The sequence below is a fragment of the Chanos chanos genome, chromosome 7, assembly GCF_902362185.1.
Source record: "Chanos chanos chromosome 7, fChaCha1.1, whole genome shotgun sequence".
Lineage (NCBI taxonomy): Eukaryota > Metazoa > Chordata > Actinopteri > Gonorynchiformes > Chanidae > Chanos > Chanos chanos.
Window position 1 is genome coordinate 37811301 of NC_044501.1, and position 21144 is coordinate 37832444.

Here is a 21144-nt window from a genome sequence, read left to right on the forward strand (position 1 = left end):
ACTTTGTGCCCTCAATAACCATACATCAAGCAATTTCCATGTACTGTCACACCCTGTCCCTTTCTGGCCTTCTTTGTTTCTTTAGTTCCTCTTGTTTTTTCGCCCTCTAGTGGTCAGTTGTGGCTAAAGTCTTCCTTTACCCCCCGCTTTCTTGGTTTAGCCCCATTATAGTTCACACCTGTCCTTAGTTAGTTAAACCTCGTTAAGCCTTGGTTAGTTTGATGTAAGTATTCCTTGGTTTCCCCTGTTTCCTTGTCTGGAATTTGTCCATGTCACGATGATTTCTTTGTCTGCCATGTTCCCTGAGCCTGCATCCTGTAAGTCTTTGAAACTCTTTGTTATGTTAACTTTAAATAAAGGAGACACTGACCTGTATTTGCATCCAGCCTCTTTTACACAACGTGACATTTTTATGTTCCTACTAGCTACTCCATATATCATTTTGGTCCTATGAAAATTATGAAAATATGTTACCACGCCTTGTTTTATTCGTAATATCTTCGTGTCCATTAGTGGAAGACACCTCAATTATTGGCACAAAATGAATAAAAGATTGTATTTGCAGAAATAAATAATGATTGATATCATATTGGTGCAAAAATGTAGGTTTCTAGTACCCTCAATGTCACCCTCATTTAGGAATTTTGCACTTCTTTCCAAATCTAAGGCCTTACAAAAATAAAATGGCATGCAGTGCAAGCTTTTAATGGCTTTGGCATACAGGAAACATCCTACAAAGTTTGGTGAGGCTAGGTAGCATGCAAGATTTTAATTCCTAAACATGGCTTCCCCGACAAGACGTTTTTGAGGCTATAAAACCGAAATAATATCAAGGGCTGAAACAATATGAAAACATAGAATTTGAACAGACATATTTTACAGGCCTTGTTTTTGGGATCCATTTATGATAAAGACGTGATTTGAGCAAAACCTTATCTGTTTGACACGGAATGACCCGTATATCTACAATTAAGCCCAAAATTATTCATATCCAAGCCATATTTGCATTTATAGTGAATTTTTATTTGACCAATAGGTTTCATCTGGCTGGAAATGACATAAACAACGACAATAGGTGGTAAGACATTGTGTCAGAGATGTTAATAATGTTCACTATTTCTATGGGTTTTTTACATTTTAGCTGAAAATGCCACATCCACAATTATTTTTACCACTTGGAATGCAAGCTTCTACACCATTCCAAATGGTCCTGGTAATTTCTACCATGTTCTAGAGCATTCCGATCAACTGTAAATTGAGAGCAGCTCATGCAATAGCTCTCTAGTCAGTTACTAGTCAATTGCAAGTCATGGCTAAAACCAAAGAGCTTAGTGAGGACCTCCGGTTGCACATTGTGGCTGCTCACAAGACGGGGAAAGGCTATAAAGACATATCCAAGTGTTTTCAAGTACCAGTGGCCACAGTGCAAAGCATAATCTAAAAGTAAAAAGAGTTCCACACTGAAAAATCTCAAAGTGTGGGGTCAGGAGGCCAAAAGTGACCCCTATGCTGGCAAGAATGGCAGTGTGAGAGGCCAAGTAGAATCCAAGCAACACCACCAAGGCCATCCTGATGACTCTGGGCAATTCTGGTACCAACATCTCAGGCCAGACACTCCAGTGGACACTGTACAAGGCTGGTCTCCATGGACACAGACCAAGGAGGGCTCCACTTCTCCAAGACAGGCACACAAAAATTCACCTGAACAAAGAAGAAAGCGTTTGGTCATCTGACCACAGAATTGATGACCAAAAGCTTTCTTCTGGTAAAAGCAGTAGACTTTTACCATTTTGGCTACATTTAATTCTTTAAAAAACTGAAGATTAAGAGGTATAACAATTTTTGATGATCAAACAAAACAGGCAGACAGAAACACGCACATACACACACTCTCTCACTCTCACACTCTCTCTCTCTCTCTCTCTCTCTCTCTCTCTCACTAAAACACCACTGAAAATCTGGCTCATGGATGCCTGTCTGCTTTTGTTTTATTTTGCAGTTACTGCTTCTGGCCACTGGGGGGTAACATACACAATGAGCAAAACTTAAACGTCTGTGACCTAACATGACCTCTACTGAGTAGGAAATGATTACTCCTGCAAGCCTCATTTGGCTGGATAAAATACAACGAAATTCACATTTTCACACCTTCATGTATTTTTAGGACCTGATCAATTTAAAATTCTGACTATGAAAACATTTTAGGAGATGACTTGTTGATTAATGGACTGCAGGTATTTTTTTTAGTTAGTGATCTGTGTGAACTATTTGCTTACTGCAGGGGTGGCAAAGGTAGAAGTAGAAGTACTCTTGCTAAAATAAAATTACTCAAAGTAGAGTTAAACTGACAACCCATTTCGTAAACTGTAAATGAGTGACTATTTTACTCGTATTTAAATGTTTTTCAGGATGGATACTTTAACTCTACTTAGAGTACTTTTTTTCTTAACAAGAGTACTTCTACTTTTACTTTTGCCACCTCTGGCTTACTGTTTGCTGATTAAGTTTCTTTCAGTAGTATAAGATGACCAAGGATTCAACTGCTTTTCAAACAGATGTATCAAGAGTATATATTTTTAATATTTTTGAGAAAGGATGCAGACACAGTGTCAGCAATGTGAAAGAACTGGATGATGTCTCCATGGTTTAGTTAAAAGGTTCAGTAACTTGGCAGCAGCAGGGCTTCCTCAGTGTGGAGTGTCAGACAGGTTTTCACATCTGCTCTGTGTAGTCAGACCACAGGACCTGGAAGAAAAATGGAAAGGAAGGCCTGTGTGTGAGGGTGTGTATATGACTGTGTGTGTGTGTGTGTGTTTCAGTGTGAGTGAATGTGAGTGTGACTGTCGGCCACTTGTTATATCTACTACCAATGAAAAACAAAACTTCTGTATGACCTGCACCTGGTATGAGACTGCAGTATGAAGGAGGAGACCTCCAGACCATCTGTACCCTACAGCTCTCCTAACCTTCATCTGCTCTTCACAGCTGAGTCTCTCTCTCTCTCTCTCTCTCTCTCTCTCTCTCTCTCTTTCTCTCTCTCTCTCCCCCTCTCTCTCTCTTTCTCTCTCTCTCTCTCTGTCAGTCTTTTCTCATTATATGATGAAAACAAATTGAGACGGTCAGGATATGTTAGTAAGTTAATCAGATAAGATTAAAATACTGGAGTGAGAGAGGGAAAGAGTAGCAGAGGTATCTGTCCTCATCAGATTGATATGGACTAAAATGATTAAATACTCTGTGATTTATTACCATATCATGAATTGTTTCTCTACATTTTTGACTACATTTATCTATCTGTTTGTCTGTCTGTATGTCTGTGTGTTGATGTATGAAAATGATACTGTGAATTCCTCTTTAGTTCCTCATTTCTCTTCTGTTGGGAATATAGTGATATCAGAGAAACCGATTTCAAACAGGTAATAAAACATATTTTTCAAAAGCAGAACACATAATTTATTGTTTAAAACATAACATAGATTTAAAAAAACTTTTATAATTCTGAAACTGCTCAGATCCTTGTATTTTAAGGCATTAGGAAGTGATATTAAACTCTCTGACGTTGAGAGTTGATCGGCGGCCGTCTCTTCCCTCACAGTTTGCGTCTATACAGTCGTGTATTTCCTCTCCTCACATGGACGTGTCTTCAGATCTTGAGAGGAGGAGTCCTGTTCAGCAGCACTGATCTTAAAGATTTGATCAATTTGGAGAAAAACTAAACGCCTGTCTCTGATTTGTCCCTGTAGCTGTTTGATGATTTGTGGTCGTTTCTCTAATAAGGTAAGAGTGAGTGTAATTGGTGGTTGTGGTGAGGGTGCTGTCTCTAGGGGGGTTGAAAGTGCACAGATACTTCAGTCACTCTGGGAGATCAGAGGTGAAGGTTCTTCTCTGTGCTGAGCTGTTCAAACAGTGTTGTCTGGGGCAGAGAGAGAGAGAGAGATGGAGAGCTGCCTGTGGATCATTTTTCTCTTTTCCATCATTCAGGTCATCACAGCTGGTAAGTGCAGGTTCATGGTCAAAAGGTCAAGTGATCATTATAAAGGAGTGAAGTGTAGAGACAGAATTAAAGAAAATATGTTTAAGATGTAATAAATGATTAGGAGAGAGACTGAATCCTTTCATTGTAATCGCAATGAGTATTATAGAAATATTTACAGATGTAGCACAATATTGAGACATTCACAGCAGTAAAATTAAAGATTGTTGGTTGATATTTAGATGTGAATTATTTATCTAGTTGGAAAATGATCCATGGCTGGAAATCACTTGAATGTTACACTTAGACAATTCCTTGCATACAATTTACACAATGTTAAATGTAACTCAGTTTGAAACAGAATCTTGTAAAATATATGCAAAAGATCTTAAAAAAAAATTCTACAAAGAAAAGTTTCTCTCTCTCTCTCTCTCTCTCTCTCTCTCTCTCTCTCTGTCAGCTTCAGACAGTGTGAGGCTGGTGAATGGTGGTAAGCGCTGTGCTGGGAGAGTGGAGGTTCTTCATGAGGGACAGTGGGGCACGGTTTGCTCTTATTACTGGATTAAGACTGATGCTGCAGTGGTGTGTAGAGAGCTGGACTGTGGGGAGGCTGTAGCAGTATTGCATAATGCTCATTTTGGAGAGGGATCAGGACCAATCTGGATGGATAATGTGGCCTGCAGTGGATCAGAGTCTACACTGAAGAACTGTACATCAGCAGGATGGGGCAAACATAACTGTCTTCATTCTGAAGATGCTGGAGTCATCTGCTCAGGTAGACTGGACAAAACTTTTCTATATAATTACATGGATATACTGACATGCCGACTCATTAGACAAGCACATTTATTTTGTATCTTAATCTTAACTCTGTTGCTCACGCTGTCGGTCTGCAGCTAATTGTTTTCTAAAATTGCTGAGCACTCAGTGTTTTCACCAGGTGAAATACTGACCCCAGCAAAACACACACAAAAGGAAAAAAATTAAATCGATGATAGGAAGCATAAGTAAATGCATTTTTTAAAAAAGTGTCTTTATTCAAATGTAAAAACAAAACAATAAAACAAAATAAAAATAAAAGTAATTCGATGAGTAATAGTGACAGAACATAAAGCAGAGAAAACAATTAGTTAAAACAGAGAAGATGGCACAATCAGTCATTCAGAAATGTCATTATTTTTGTGCTGTTATAAATATAATTTTCTGACGGCTGAAGAACGGCACTACTGAGAGAGCGTGAGAATGGGTGCTTGATATTACAGAGCAATGAAGAATAATGAGAAATAATTAGGAAATGGGTCCATTCGTGTATCACACACCACTTGTAGACGTGTCAAAACACTGATGCGTTCATTGTTGGCGTGAGAGCAGAAGCAGTCCACTTGCAAAGACACCAATTTTAAATTATAAATTGATGCTAATTTCAAGTTTTCGGAGAGGCTCCCACCACTGCCTACTACAGTTCACACTCCCCACACCTCAGTGTATGTTTCAGCCTTAGTCTCCCTTTGGGAATTTTATTTCCCGATAACAGAGGATGTCACTCCGTTTTCCCGGGGAAATGGGAAAATGGAGGACAGACTGCAGTGACTTCTTGTTTTTATGAAGTGGATGGTCCATGAGGGTACAATAAGTGAAATTATATATATGTACATGTAACAGTATGGAGTTTTAATAGCTTCATATCTGAAGATCTATTTATTTTTCTTTTTTAACCAAAGATTTATTACTCTCGTTATCAGCTCTAGGCTTAATTGCGGAAAGGGTTAAAGTTTATTCAGTTTGCAGAGCAGATGTGTCAGGGTCTCATACTTTTAATATTCATGGGACAGGAAGCAGACACAGTGTCAGTAATATGATAAAAAATATATGATGTCCCTCTAGTTTAGTTAAAAGGTTCAGTAACATGTTAGCAGCAGAGCTGCCTCAGTGTGGAGTGTCAGTCAGGTTTGTGCACCTGTTCTGTGGTTAAACCACAGGCATTGGAAGAAACTGCTTTCTGTCTCTCTCTCTCTCTCTCTCTCTCTCTCTCTCTGTCTCTCTCTCTATCGCTCCCTCTCTCTCTATCGCTCCCTCTCTCTCTCATTTATGGGTTTCAACTTGAGATCCTGATATATGCTGAAATAAGTGATGTGTTTTTTTGGGTTTTTTTTACAACTTCCAAGTTGAAATTGAGGGCAGTGCCATATAGAGTCATACAAGGGGGTTGATTTTTGGTAAAACGAGCATAATTACCATTCATGCCACTAATTGAGAGAGGAACATGAATCCAGAGCTTAAGGTCGGTACCAGCTGTTTTTATAAATAGACTGATCACTGTAAATTTCAATAAGTTAACTTAATTTAAGAAAAAAAAAAAGCAAACTCATTATCTTGAATTAATCATAAAATCAATCTTGTTTTAAGTTTGAGTGACTTGATTTTTCAATAACCTACACTTTCACAGTGAACAATACATACACAGAAAATCATTTTCAACTAGTTTTAGTCTACTTAGCAATACTCATTATTTATTAGTTTACAAAGCTTACACAGCATGTATTCTTAACACTATGGATGTAGTGACTAGTTTCAGATGAACTGACATTACTTAATGCTCTGCAATAGAACATACTGTAACAGAAGTCAGGACTGCAGGTTAAGCAATAATCCATTTGAACAAATTCAGTTTATTGCAAATTTCCCAAAACACCACTGCCTTAGTCACACAGCAATTGATACATCAGATTTAACTTAAAGTAACCGCACCACTGCTAAATAGCCCTGTGCACGAGTCAGCTTCCAAATGGTGACACACCTTTAAGTCATTGACTGAGTAGATAAACTGCAGAGAACAAGCACACACACATACCACGTCACAGAACAATCATTTTTTTACGCAAGAAAAAGTCGTTAACAACACAACTGCTCAACAGAATTCCACTCCCCGTATGCCCTGTCCAAACTAGGAAGGAAACAGCAACAGAACTCTGTTACAGTACTGTCAAATATGTTAAATACTAAAATACTTAAACTGTCAAATATGTTAAAGAAACTTAAGTGGCAAAGCTCTTTCAGCAAGGACATTTTTTAGTTTTGCAGTGATGGGGGTAGAATAACTCTGACGTCTTAGTAGAGATGTTTAACATTTCATGTTCTCAGTAGTGAAAGGAGCACGGTTTTTAAACTCCACCATCCAAGAGTACTCAAAGTGGAGTTAAAGTACCCCTATATATGAAACTACGGTTTTTGATTTTTTTTTTTGGATCTATAATGGTTGAAAAGCAAAATGCACTTTCCCATCAACAAAGGTTCCAAAAAATATTTGGAGGACAGTTCTTCATGAAGTTGCTTACATGTTTCGAGGCAGACAGCACTGGGCAAACTGATGGTTTGTAGTATATGTTCCAGTTTTTGTCAAATGGTTGCACTAAGTGACACTATATAGTCACTATAGACACTATATAGAGAAAACCATAGAAAAACATTTCAAAACTCCAGAACAGGTTTAATGAGACATGCAGTAAACATCTAAAAAAATAACTACATAAAAAAAAAAACACACAAGCTAACATAACATTTGTCACAAGTGTTCCACCATCGAGTCAATACATTTTAGCAATGTAAAATGGCACACTGAGTTATGAGTCTGTGGACTTCCTGTCACCAGTCAAATGGGTTTTGAGGCTGTGTCATCTGCATGGCGGCTGATTTTCTAGTTGTGTTTGACCTTTGAATTCTTATGAGTCTGATTCCTATAATCCTGTGAGTTCTTGATGCTCAAGTTTAGCTGACTGTATTTGGGTTGTAAAAAAGCATATGTCAGTCTCTAGCTTCCAAAAATGATCAAATGGTGTTTTTCTTTCTTTCTTTCCTTCTTTCTTTGCCTGTGTATTACTGCCACTGAAGAGAATGTGAGGAATCCAGATTGCCACAAGATACTGTCCTATGAGGCGATCTGGTAATTTACTTGTAATTTAATCCTGTCAGACTATGGCCAAATGGTGCAGATGGTGCTATGATCACCATGCATGTAGCATGGCCTTTGTGGTGCATAAGGATCCAGGATTTTCTATTTTGTCTTTAGAGAGAGGGGAGAAGGCAGATATGAGGATACTGTGTGAGCTTTTATTTATTTATTTGTTTGTTTTTAATCTCAGAGTTAGTGAAACATTTAATAACCCACAGATTCCAAAATATGAAGTCTCACCTCCAGTTCCTGCCAAGCAACACGAAAACATTTAAAGACTCACTTTACAATAGCAGTTTTCATGGCATTTTAGCAAACTGTATTTAAGCATTTACACTAAAATACTACAATTATCTCCATCAAATGTGAAAGCAAGTTCTTTTAATTACATTTGTAAGATGAAGTCATTGTGTCTTTTGAAATGGCAGGTCATGTGACCAGACTAGTTGATGGATTTAACTTGTGTTCTGGGAGACTAGAGCTTCTACGTGGAAACCAGTGGGGCACGGTGTGTGATGCTGCCTTTGACCAGCAAGATGCAGAGGTTGTGTGTCGAGAGCTGGGCTGTGGGGCTCCTGGAGAAATTCTGGGAGCAGCAGGTTTTGGCAGAGGGGAGGGCCATGTGTTGTCAGATGAGTTTCAGTGTGGAGGAAATGAATCTGAGATTTTCCTTTGTCCAAAACTACCTTCACAAAAACAAAACTGTTCTCACGATAATGATGTGGGACTTACATGCACAGGTAAAGTTTCCTTTTTTTTCCCTCACCTTTGAGTAAATCATCATAAACATCTGGAAATGTAATATTTCACTGTAGAAACTGTAGAAAACATTATACTGAAAACCTACAAGAATATTTCACTTGTTTATTATCTATGTATTTACTAGAAAAGACCTGTCCAACATGTACTGCTACATTCCCTTGCATGTAGAGTAGATGTGTCTGTGACTCTAATGGATGACTTTTCGGGCACAGTTTACACAGAGTTCAAACTGGTTGGAGGCCCTGACTCCTGTGCTGGTCGTGTTGAGCTGCGGTACCTGAATGAGTGGGGCACAGTGTGTGATGTATCATGGAACAAGAGAGCTGCCAGTGTCCTCTGTAGACAGCTGAATTGTGGGAGTGCTCTGGGTGTCGTGGCGTTGGACCGTTTTGGAGAGGGGAGTGGCCACATTTGGTCTGATGTGTTTGACTGCCAGGGGAATGAGACCCACCTGTCAGAATGTGTCATCTCCTCATGGAGTCGAGCTTCATGTTCTCATGAACAGGATGTTGGAGTCATCTGCTCTGGTGAGCTTACATAGTTGAATGGTGATGTCTTTGCTACAATGTTTAATAGATACATGATTTTTAACAACTGATCAAAATCAACATATTATGATAATAAATCACTGAATTGGTGGATGTTTTTGATAAATATATGCTCTTCTATTTAGATTCCTCAAAGTCTCTTCAGGATAGAATGCTGCGGACCATTGGAGAGAGAGAATGTGAGGGAGAAGTTGAGCTTTATTACCGTCAGGCCTGGAGGAGAGTTCTGTTGAACTCTTTTGGTTTCCCTGAAGCCTCAGTGGACTGCAGACAGTTGGGTTGTGGCTCTGCTGTAAAGTTCTGGACCTCCTCTCCATCCAGCATCAAAGGCACTGAACTGTGTCTGAAAGATTTTTCATGCACTGGGAATGAACCTCATGTATATCAATGCAGAAGCAGTGGTGGATCAGACTGCAGTCACAGTGAATATGTGTCAGTCATCTGCTCTGGTGAGACACTCTAGTGATCTAAAATGATAGATCTAATATCGTCTGTTTGAAGTCTGTCATAATATGCGTCAAAATGCTATAAAATAATTACAGTGCTGAAGCCTTTTTGTTTTTTTTGCATGTCTCTGCCTGTTTGCAGACTCAGGTCCCAGGTCCCTCAGGCTGGTGGGTTCTGGGAGTGACTGTGCAGGGAGACTGGAGATTTTTCACAAAGACTCATGGGGAACAGTGTGTGATGATTCCTGGGATATTGAGGATGCCCAGGTTGTGTGCAGACAGCTCCAGTGTGGAGAGCCCCTGAGTGCCCCAGTTCCAGCCTGGTTTGGTCCTGGAACTGGACCCATATGGCTGGATGAGGTGGAGTGCCTGGGGAATGAGACGTCCCTGTTGAGTTGTTCTTCAAAGAGATGGGGACAACATGACTGTGGACACAGTGAAGATGTGGGAGTGGTGTGTTCAGGTATTCAATCATGGAAAGACTTTTGTATGAATCATTTGTATGCAACCATTGGTTTATTACTCTGAAGATAAATGTGCTGGTAAAGACTTAACTGGTGCACACCACTTCTTTTGTGAAAAAATATTTTACTTATAAGTTAAGTTAAGTTAAGTCTAAGTTAAGTTTCAGTGATTGCACACACACACTGTGAACAGTGAGCAGTGAATTTGTCCTCTGCATTTAACCCATCCAACACACCAGTAGTGAACACACACCAGACGCAGGAGCAGTGGGCAGCCTCCTTGGTGAGCGCCCGGGGAGCACTGGGGTTAAAAAATTATGCATATTTCAAAGATGTATGTACTCTTTTCTTCACATGGTGATAGTTTCAGCTGATCATAGATTTGATCCACAGAATTGTTATTATTAATGTACTGGATTATTGATAGCATGGACGAAACTGAAAAATGTGCCTCAGAACCTATGCCGATTTTCATAACTGGGATTTTCACTCCTCTGCAAAAGTTACTTTTTCCTATTTTAGAGATGAATTTCAGACCACAGCTTGGACTCAACACTGTAAGTCATTCTTAAAGATGACACTTTGTTTTCTCAGAGTTTAAAGAGGTCAGACTTACTGAAGGCTGCTCAGGGAACCTGGAGGTATTTTATAATGGGACCTGGGGTAATGTCTGCATGAACCAGATGGACTCAGACACAGCCTCTTTAATCTGCCAAGAGCTGAACTGTGGAAAGAGTGGCAGTGTTGACTGGGCCAGACCAAGAGTGGCTTCAGCTCCAAACTGGCTTGATTTAATGAAATGCAGACCACATGACGTCACTCTGTGGCAGTGTCCATCTTCACCCTGGGGTCAGAATGAATGCACTGATGTGGAAGTGGCTCAAATTACCTGTTCAAGTAAGACAGCATTATATTCTAGCCTTATCTGTGGTTGCATTTTATATTCTTTCACCTGTAAAATATGCAGTTTTTGTACCTCTAGTGAAGATCAGGAGCATTTTAGAACATGTAGATGAGATCCAATTATTTTTTCATTTTAAAGAAAAATTATGAATGTTTTTTTATGTAACAAACTGAAGTTGGTGTGATGTTACTTCTGTTACTTATACAGAAGAAAAAAGTTCCAACCCACGAAGTCATTTGACATGTTCAGCATCTACAGCCCAGAGGCCATGTTCAGGTGAGACAACTTGAAAATTATTCAAATTATATTTCTGTCCTCTTTCATGAAAATGTTTTTATTGACATCACTTAATAAAGGAGATAATCTTGTCCTAACTAATTTTAAATAGAAATGGATAGGGGAACATGAGTGTAGGTTTAAAAAATGAAATCACTGAAATGAAGTAAGAGATTACTTCAGTGTTGTAGAACAAAACAAAATGAATTTGCCATCAAGCAGTTGATGAGTGACAGTCTCAGTTTAGCAGAGGAATTTATGACACATTAACTGTGAGAGATCCAGCCAGTTGGAGTACAAGTGAAAAATGGTCATGTTTGTTCTGCAGTTCCATGCTTCGTTTAGTGTGAAACATGGGTATAGTTTCTATGAGAGCATAATGAGCAATGGCTTTGAATATTCTAATAATTTATGGGAATACTTAGGAGTATGTGTTTTGAACATTTGGTTTGTAGACCGTCTACCCCTCAGACTGATGGGGGGAGAGGGCCAGTGCTCTGGGAGGCTGGAGGTTTATCATAACGGTACCTGGGGCTCAGTCTGTGATGATCTGTGGGACATGAGGGATGCTCAGGTGGTGTGCAGGCAGCTGGGCTGTGGTCAGGCCCTGAGGGCTGATGGGAGTGTTGTCTCTGGTCATGGAGAGGACACTGTGTGGCTGAGTAGAGTGGAGTGCAGAGGCAGTGAGTTCCAGCTGTGGGACTGCTCTCTCTCCCTGAAGAACCACACTGACTGTTCCAAAGAGAGACACGCCCAGGTCACCTGTACAGGTTTGAGAGAGGGATTCTGATCTACTTATACACAGTCAAATATATTATGTTTATTCATACAGAGATATTACTTACCACTATTATACTATCTTTTAAACTTTTGTGCCTGTGCCAGTTGTTTTCAAACTGATTAATTCATATCTGGTTAATATGGATAATGCCATTCATTTCAACTATAACCACATTAAACCATGCATCACTAAAGCATACATCTAGTATTAAAAATTGAAGAAACTGAATTAAGTTCGAGTTTGATGATCTACTTCAATCTTTCACTTTTTACAGATCAGTCCTCTCAACTTGAAACCACCACTGGTAAATGTCATTGTTATGAACTGTAAATTTAAGATGAATATTGCCATCATTAAAATGTGATAGCAAAGTGATCCAGTGTCATTACAGTTACAATCAACTTTATACACAAGCTTTTCATGTTTTTTTTTGTGTTTGTAGGGAAAATAATGACATCTACCAGTTCCTTACCAACATCAGGTAATGTGATCACCTGTATGTCCTCCTGTCTCCACTCTTGTTTTCTTAAAAATCAACATCTGGTGAACCCAAAAAACTTCCTTAAACTTTATTTGCTTAAAACTATCTCCTTGCATCAATAGTACAAAATATAAATATGTGAATGATTACATTTTCTAACCCAGTAGCTCATTTAGCCAGGTGTTGGGGTATCACGTTAAAATGATAGATAAATTTTTAGGTTCAGTATATTGTGGTGTGATTTTTTTTAATTGTTTTTTCTCATGTCTCTAACAGTTCAGTGATGAATAAATCTTCAAAATGCTGTGGTATGATATTTTTCTGTATTTTTTTCTTGTGTCTCCAACAGTTGTTACCATACGGACCATGACCTCAAAGACTCTGTCTCCAGTACCACGTCATTCTGCTCCCTTGGCGGTTTTCCTGGTTCTGGGAACACTGCTCCTACTGCTGGTGGTGCTTCTGGTTGTGATGTTTTACCAGAATAGAGCAATGAGGAGAGGTAGGAGAAACTTTGAAGTCTGGAGACATCGAGTTTTTGCAAAATTTCTTTTAAAGTGGACAGAGAGCAGGAGCAAAAAGCTCTCTTCTTCATCTCTGCTACTGCCTTCACATGCTGCAAATATGAAATATGATCCATTGTTTTTTGTCTTCTCTCACTCAGCCCTTTCCAAGAGGAAACACATGACTGTGTCTGAAGTGGTCTATGAGGAGATTCATGACAGATTCATGACTAAAAGAACCAGCAACACTGTTCAGAGGGGTGAGTGAAACATCTCTGGGGAACTTCTGTTTTAAATTTCCAAACATAAGATGTTTGAAGATGTCTCACGGGAGATAGTCAGAGACTGTCTGATCAGCATGGGGCTATTGGAATGTGTAAAGCAATGCATCCGGCCATAGCTGGGCTAATGCATACACATCCAGTGGTGCCTTGTTATTTGTGAGACAGAATAACAGAATAATAATTTCTCCTAGATCATTGCTTTCATTAGACTTGGAGAAAAGACACAAATATGAAGGTTGACTGTCCTCGCATACAGTACCCACTCAGTTAAATTTCTTTGTTTTTTGCAGACAAAAAAGTTGAGTGTTATGATGATGAGAAAACTATTGGTGACCTGACACATGAGTGTATGTTCTGAATGGAGTGAAAATGTCTGAATTTTCACATAGGGGGAAATGAGGAGGAGGTTACACCAGAGGACGAGGTTACACCAGAGGATTATGATGATGTTGAGTCTGTTGGAGATGTTCAGCAAAATGTTCAGAGTGAGTACTCTATGAGTAGTCCATGAGTGTGTTCACACATGTTTGTCTTTTACATTTCTGAGTGTTTTTGTAGCAAATAAGATGTTATCATCATCTTGGGGCATAGTTATCTGACTGGTTAACAGGGACTTTTATATTTAGTCCTTTTGTTGAATGAGGTTTTGCAACCACACTTTCATTGATCAAAGAGGAAAATGGTCTCATTGGAAAAGTTCACCCTTGTTAATGTAGCAGCCTATTTTATCAATCACCTCACATTTCAGTTCAGCTCAACTTTATTTGCTGTATTTGTTGATTACATTTTGAAATCCCGCGAGTAAATTAAATGAGTGGACTGTGTGTCTGAAAATATTCAGTATTGAGCCCATAGAAAAGACCAGAGCGAATTTGTATTTTAGGCAGGTCATAGCTTTGCCAAATAATTTGAAGTAACTGACAACTTCTCATGAAAGTAAAAGTGAGGGAATAAACTACAACGCAAATTTACTGAAAATATCATCATAATATTTGCTGTTAGCAATGTCCAGTAATGTCTTGGACATCTTGACAAGTGTGAAGTGGAACACTATGGTTAGCAGACTACTCAGAAACCAGGCTAGCATGGCATCAACTCTGAAATTAAGGCATTAACTCTGAATTAAGATTCTGTACCAGAAACCAGAGATCTTGGTTAAATCCCTGGCAAGGCCTCGGATAAAAACTACGTCACTGATGATTTCAATATTTCAATAAATAATCCACCTATAAAAACTATCCAGCATTAACATATTATCATGGACTGTTATTTTTGATTCATTTTTGTTGCACCTCAAAGGACTTGTGAAAAGGTCTGTTTGTGAAAGGGCCAAGTGTTTTTTAGCGGTCAAAAAGAAACAGCATAAATGAGATGCTTACTGACTTGCAGTGCAAGAGAAACAAATATGTGAAATAAAAATGGCACTTTTTTAGTTAATATATGATTGGCTGTCTGCTTAAGAAGAACCAAAGAAATAAAATCAAACTATCTGTACCATGCTGAGCATCACATTCTTTTGCATCGCATCATATGGTGTTGAATCACAGTGTGCTGAATCAAATCATGTCAAATTGCACTGCATCGCAATGGGGGTGAACCATATCGCCATATCGTATCATGTTAGTAGTTGCTTCATATGTATCTTTAATGTATCAGATTGTTGGAAATTCATCGAGATGTGTATCGCATCGGCCTCAGTAAGGGGGATGCACATCCCCACTACAGATACAAATGACAAAAAAGCATCATGATCAGTTTTGGATTTGTTATAATGGCTGATGTATTTTCCAAAAAACAAAATACCACATTATAGTGCCATATTATACTCTCTGAGACTGATTAACAGGGAGGATCAGGGTCCCTGATAAAATTCTGTTTATAGTCAAACTGAGTAAGCAGCATTATTTTCATAAACAACAAATTTCAAATTTTGTCTCTCCCTACTCCAATAGAGATGGAATATGAAAATGTGGTGGAAGAAACTCTCAAAGGCAAGAGAAAACTCTCTGAAGATTACGTCAACACAACCGAAGTGACCAAATAAAAGAAAAGAAGGCTCACTGACAACAGAATCTGCATAAAAAATCATAATTTGTAGGAAGAGAAGAACTGAGCTGTGTAGGAAATATAATGTTGTACTGTTAATACACTGTAATACTGCAGTCTTTTTCTCTCTCTTCTTTTTCTTCTCAGGGAATAAACAGCTTGGTTAGAGAAAAAATAAAATCATGCTCCTTTCATCTTCGTTTTGCTATATTTTTCTGGACTTGCTTATGGCATTTACTGTAGATTTAATGTTTATTTTAATTCGACTTTTTTGTAATATCAGCTGTTGTAGTGCCTAATCAGTCATTAATTTTGCTCTGGTCATTATGAATTTGTCACATCTTGACAATTACCCTGATTACCACATCATTTACAAGTAGTCTTATTATTTAGTTCATGCTTTTAAAATGATCACTTAAGGACTGTATGACTTTGCTTTACATCATAACCTTCAGCATAAATACCTGTTTGTCAGTGCATAAAATTCAATAAAGAGTTTTCATGTGGATGCCCTTACGTATCATGTGTTTGAGTTGATGTGAAACCTATATTTCCTTAGAAATTGCTGATTGTGCTTAAGTGATTGCTTACTAATCTAAACATTGAATATTTAGGGTTCAGTTGTAAACACAGTAATTTTACATGTGAAGTTAAGGAGGGTAATTTTGCTCACCCAAAACAACATGTTAGGGAACATATAAGCAAGGTGTACCAGAACGTTTATGTAGATAATGGAACCATAGTGAAGAGTGTGAAAGTTTATTCTTTCATTTCTGCTTTTTAGATTCCCTCTTTCCCTCCCCAAAATAAAATATAAAAAATTATAATTAAATAATTAAATAAACCTGTTATATAAAATTATAAGTCAGTGAGACAGCTGTGTTCAGCACTGTTGATCTCAGTAAAGGACAGTATTACAAATTAGCACTCAAATATATACACTCTTTCTCTCTCTCTCTCTCTCTCTCTCTCTCTCTCTCTCTCTCTTTCTCTCTCTCTCTCTCACTCTCTCTCTCTATAACCCTCTCCCTCGCTCTCTCTCACGCACACTGATATTACTGAGCATAAATTTCCAAATGCTTATGACAAGATGCATTTTAGTGTACTGTCAAACCTTAGTCCAGAGAAAGGGATGATCTTAACATGTCTGTTGTCAATATATACATACATATATATATATATATATATATATATATATATATATATATGGAAATAGAAAATAATACTTCCATACATATTGAAATATTTTAAAAAGAAGCAGTAGGCTTTAACTGTTTTGGCTTTATTCTGTTATTTAAAAAATTGTGAAGATTTATAGGTAGTCGACTTTTTGAAGATCACACAAAATAGATGGACAAACATAAACACACTCACACACACACACTACCCCCCCCCCCCCCCCTCTCTCTCACTCTCTCACTCTCTCACTAAAACACCACTGAAAATCTGGCTCATGGATGCCTGCCTGCTTTTCTTTTATTTTGTAGTTACTCTTTCTGGCCACTGGGGGGTAACATATGTAATGAGCAAAACTTAAACGTCTGTGACCTAACATGATCTCTGCTGAGCAGGAAATGATTACTCCTGGGATCCTCATTTGGCTGGATAAAATGCAACAAAATTCACACCTCCATGTATTTTATTATCGGATCAGTTTAAATGATCAGCTTTTATATCCACTGTGGAACATGTAGAGAATTCTGATTTAAACATATGTTATCACATTATAGATAATAATGATAGAGGTTAATAAATGTTTGAATCAGACAGTTTGGATGAAACCATTAAAGCCCTCAGTACCTATAACACAGTTCAGATATTAATCTATCATTGCACTATCAAACACTTTAGGATCACATGATCAGATTAGTAAAGTATTACTGAATCATATACACTAACATGATGTATCTGTATTAGTTATACATAATGCAATTAATAATTCTGAATACGTATTATAATATGAGACTCACCTGCAAATACTTGTTGTGTCCTCTCAAACTCTGACAACAGACAATGAACATTGAGATTGTTATGTCATATATTTTACATAATATTATGTCATATGTCTATGATAAAGAGTCTTTACTGTTATAAATGTGACTCTTGTTGACCAGGGACTATTGTTGTTGGGAAGATTAACAAAACCTCAGTTACTATTAAAATAAACTGGTTCATCTCAATTAGATCTAAATAAAATGATGAATATCACCATAGACTTTACATTAACAACTGAGAATACATCCAACTTAAATCTCATACAATGTAAGCACATGTTATGATGTCTTCCAAAGAGAGCCTTCCAAAGGTGAGTGAATTGAAATCCCTGATATGAACTCATGTTAAGATTTTAATATCACTATTTTTATCACTATATAGCTAAACTTTATTGACAACTTGAGAGTCAGAACTGTCTGACAACATGGTCTTACAGCTGGTAGTTACACTTTTGCAGGTTTAATTTAGAGAAAACGCAACATCTTTCATCATCATTCTTGTTGATCTGTCCAAAACCATTGCCATGCTGATGACAGCACTTTCTTTCCTTACCTCTCTCTTCCGCCAAGTTAACTGAGGAAATCTCTGTCTGTCTGTCTGTCTGTCAGATATGTCCACATACGTGTCCAACTGTCACCTTAAACATGCCCTGGACAGAACTGAGTTCACCTGCTTTCCCATTAAACCCACTCTACTGCAGAACCTCTCCATACAGACAAACAACCCCTCCCACAACACCAAGAACCTCAGATTTGTTCCTGACAAACTTTTTTGGGTAAATCACGGCTACAACAAAAACTTGCTGTTTTCTCCCCAACATCGGGAAGATCTGGCCATTACTGATTAATCTGCATCACCCAGCTTCTGAGACTGACACTAATGATCTATAGATTAGACTTCTGCAGGTAATGGGAGGTGCTATAACTCTTCTGTAAAGTCACTGCATGGCTTATGAGTGATCTGCCAAAATTCACCCCCACTTTTTACCCTCCCCCTTGTTCACCATTCCTTCAGCAATCCACTAAAAAACTAAACCAATCATTATATTCCTCTCCTCAAATTAACACTTGTCAACCACATATTTATTTCACATTGGCTTCATTGTGACCTGTCAGTTTTAAAAAGTCCGGTACTCTACGAACGATCACCTGCAGTTGAATGTAAGAAAGACAAAATAGCTGTTAATTAACACTGCCAAACACACAGCACAGCCCACAACCCCAGTGGAGTTCAGTCCTATTTCACAGAGACACAGTCCACATTCTATGTTTAGGATTCTGTATGTTTCCCCCTTTCCTGTTAACGGACTCTCTGACAACTCCTAAAAAAAAATATATATATATATATATATATATATATATATATATATATATATATATTCCTTAACAACTTGGGTCTGTAACTCTGAAATTTCTGAGCAAGTACAGTCTTGAAGGTAGGTTTGCTTGCACACCCAGTAGCCGGAAATTTGCACTCTCAACACAGATACACAGAGCACAGTCTCAAAATAAGTTTCATTTTCATTTTTTTTTCATAAGTTAGGACAAAATCTGTGAATCTTTCTCTTGAGGAGTCCACCAACACTGCGGTCCTTTATTTGCCGGTGTTTGGCTAAAATTATTTACAAACCTCCTGAACCTCATTAGTAGCTACATGGATGACTGCATTCTCAGGTAAACATGGTTTATGAATGTGTTAAGCCTGGCTGGTGTAATATAAATTCATTCATTAATAAAGCTGAAAAATCAACAGTGCAAATGAAATTCAGTCATTGATATGAACTGTATTCACGAATGAATGTTGGTTCACTGTGGTTTTCTTAGTGGTCTTGGTCGTCATTACCTTAAGCTACACTAGGGGGAGTGTCAGTGTGATGAGCTCTCGGAGAGCTGTCCTATTTACAGACCCATAGCAAACTCTGAACCTCCTCACATGCTTAAAACACCTTCCCTCCTCAAATCTCTTTTCCTCCTCTTTTCTCTTCCATCTCTAAGCCCTGTCTGTTTTTGTTTCTTCTTCAGAACAAGTCCTGGAAAGAAGGGAATATTTGAGATACCTTACTATTGTTTGATGATGTTATTAACTGTTACCTGTTTGATTCGTATGTCAGTTATGTGTTTTTTGATGGGATGTGTATTTTCATATTTTGACAGTGATTATTTCAGTGTAAACTGTATTTTACATTGTAAAGCCTGTTCTTATGCTGAAAGCAATGTTAAATGAAACTGTATTTACTGTTGATATAAGTCATTCTCAGAGAAACTGATGGAGCAGAGAACGTAACTGACATTTTATTTCTGTTTACTTTTTCCTCAATCTCAGAGCCCCTCCCTCAATGTGTCTCTCGTGGGTCGCTGCTACAGACACAGGTGCAGTGGTATAAACAGATTTCAGATCCTTGTGTCTGGATCTGATTGGCTGGACTGTCCAGTAGGTGGGGCGATTGAGTTAGTAATGTGCAAAGGTGAACTTTGATTTGAAAGACTAAATTATTCAGATAAAGTTGCTTTTCTCACTGAGTACTGAGATGGTGAATAAACCAAGACAAGGGAGTGATGTAGGAACACCACTGTTCAGCTCTGTCAGTCTGTACTTCATCAACTCAAATATTTATTTTCAGATTTACTATTGGTACAAATGAATTCATTTAAATGATGAGCTGTTCAATGAGTTGTCCATCTTTATTGATTAAGATGATGTTGAAGGAAGAACAGATTTCTTAAAAGTATTGCAGCATTTAGACAGTTACATGTTACAGATGTTTTAGAAATATTCCCATTTTGGCTTTTTTATTGTTTAACAAATAACAAGAACTTTTATCAAAATTATACAACAATAAAGAATACATGTTAGATTACATGGAGCATACTGATGGAAGAAAAAAAGGGGAAAAGGAAGATGACATCTTCTTATTGGAGCTAAGCAAGGATATCACACTGATAAATTCAGCTAATAAATATTCCCATTTTACATGACGTAATAAATCTGAGTATTGATTGACAATCAGTAAAGGGAGCAAGAATGAACAGAGCAAAGGGAGGCAAAGAGAAAAAAAAAGCATGTGTTGTATATACGCTGAGGTAGTCTAGCGGAAAGGGGGAACAGAAGAACAGAAAATAGAGTGTCGCGCCCCGGTTCTCTCTCTCCTCTTCTTCTACTGGTCATTTTGAGTGTTCATTCACTTCCTTGTTTTCCTTGTTTCATTCAGTTAGTTATTCAAACATTGTTCACACCTGTTTTCGTTCATCTAACCTGGTTTTGTGTTTGAATAAATGTCGCTGGTTTTCATTAGTTTGGTTTGTGAAGTCTTTGTCTTCTCTAACGCGGTCTGATGTGACGGTGCCCTTATGTGCCCAAATCAGTTTAAGTGTTACGTGAGTCCTGCATCGCTCTTGTATTTGTATTCCTGTGCCTTAGTATTCCTGCCCTTTGTTCAGCAAAAGCTGCTCACTTGCACATGAATCCAGATTCCGCTCCAGGTCGTGACAATTAGGGGAAACTGGGTCTGGTTATCAGACTTTTACTCTTTTTTGTTCATTTCTTATCATCAGCGCATGTCACATTACCTATTACAACATTAGTGTAAAAATTCAGCTGAGACAGCCAGCACTCAGGGCAGTGAAACAACTATCTGACTTTAATTCCCTACTGGCTCAAATGAACTGACCACATAAATGTGCTCACGATGAAACTTTAAACATTGACATGCAAATCATGACGCAACTCCCACTG

At 38.1% G+C, this 21144-nt stretch overlaps 1 protein-coding gene across 1 annotated transcript; it reads left to right on the forward strand.

Moving 5' to 3' along the window:
- The first annotated feature begins 277 nt into the window (after positions 1–277).
- On the forward strand, positions 278–18259 carry LOC115816333 (antigen WC1.1-like). Its single transcript, XM_030779288.1, is given in 16 exon segments — positions 278–317; positions 1477–1591; positions 3744–3777; positions 3982–3994; positions 4566–4748; positions 8351–8662; positions 8897–9211; positions 9358–9721; positions 9834–10141; positions 10737–11039; positions 11254–11322; positions 11778–12092; positions 12934–13086; positions 13249–13347; positions 13761–13856; positions 18021–18259. Coding segments are annotated over 16 exon segments (2958 nt in total).
- The last annotated feature ends 2885 nt before the right edge of the window (positions 18260–21144 follow it).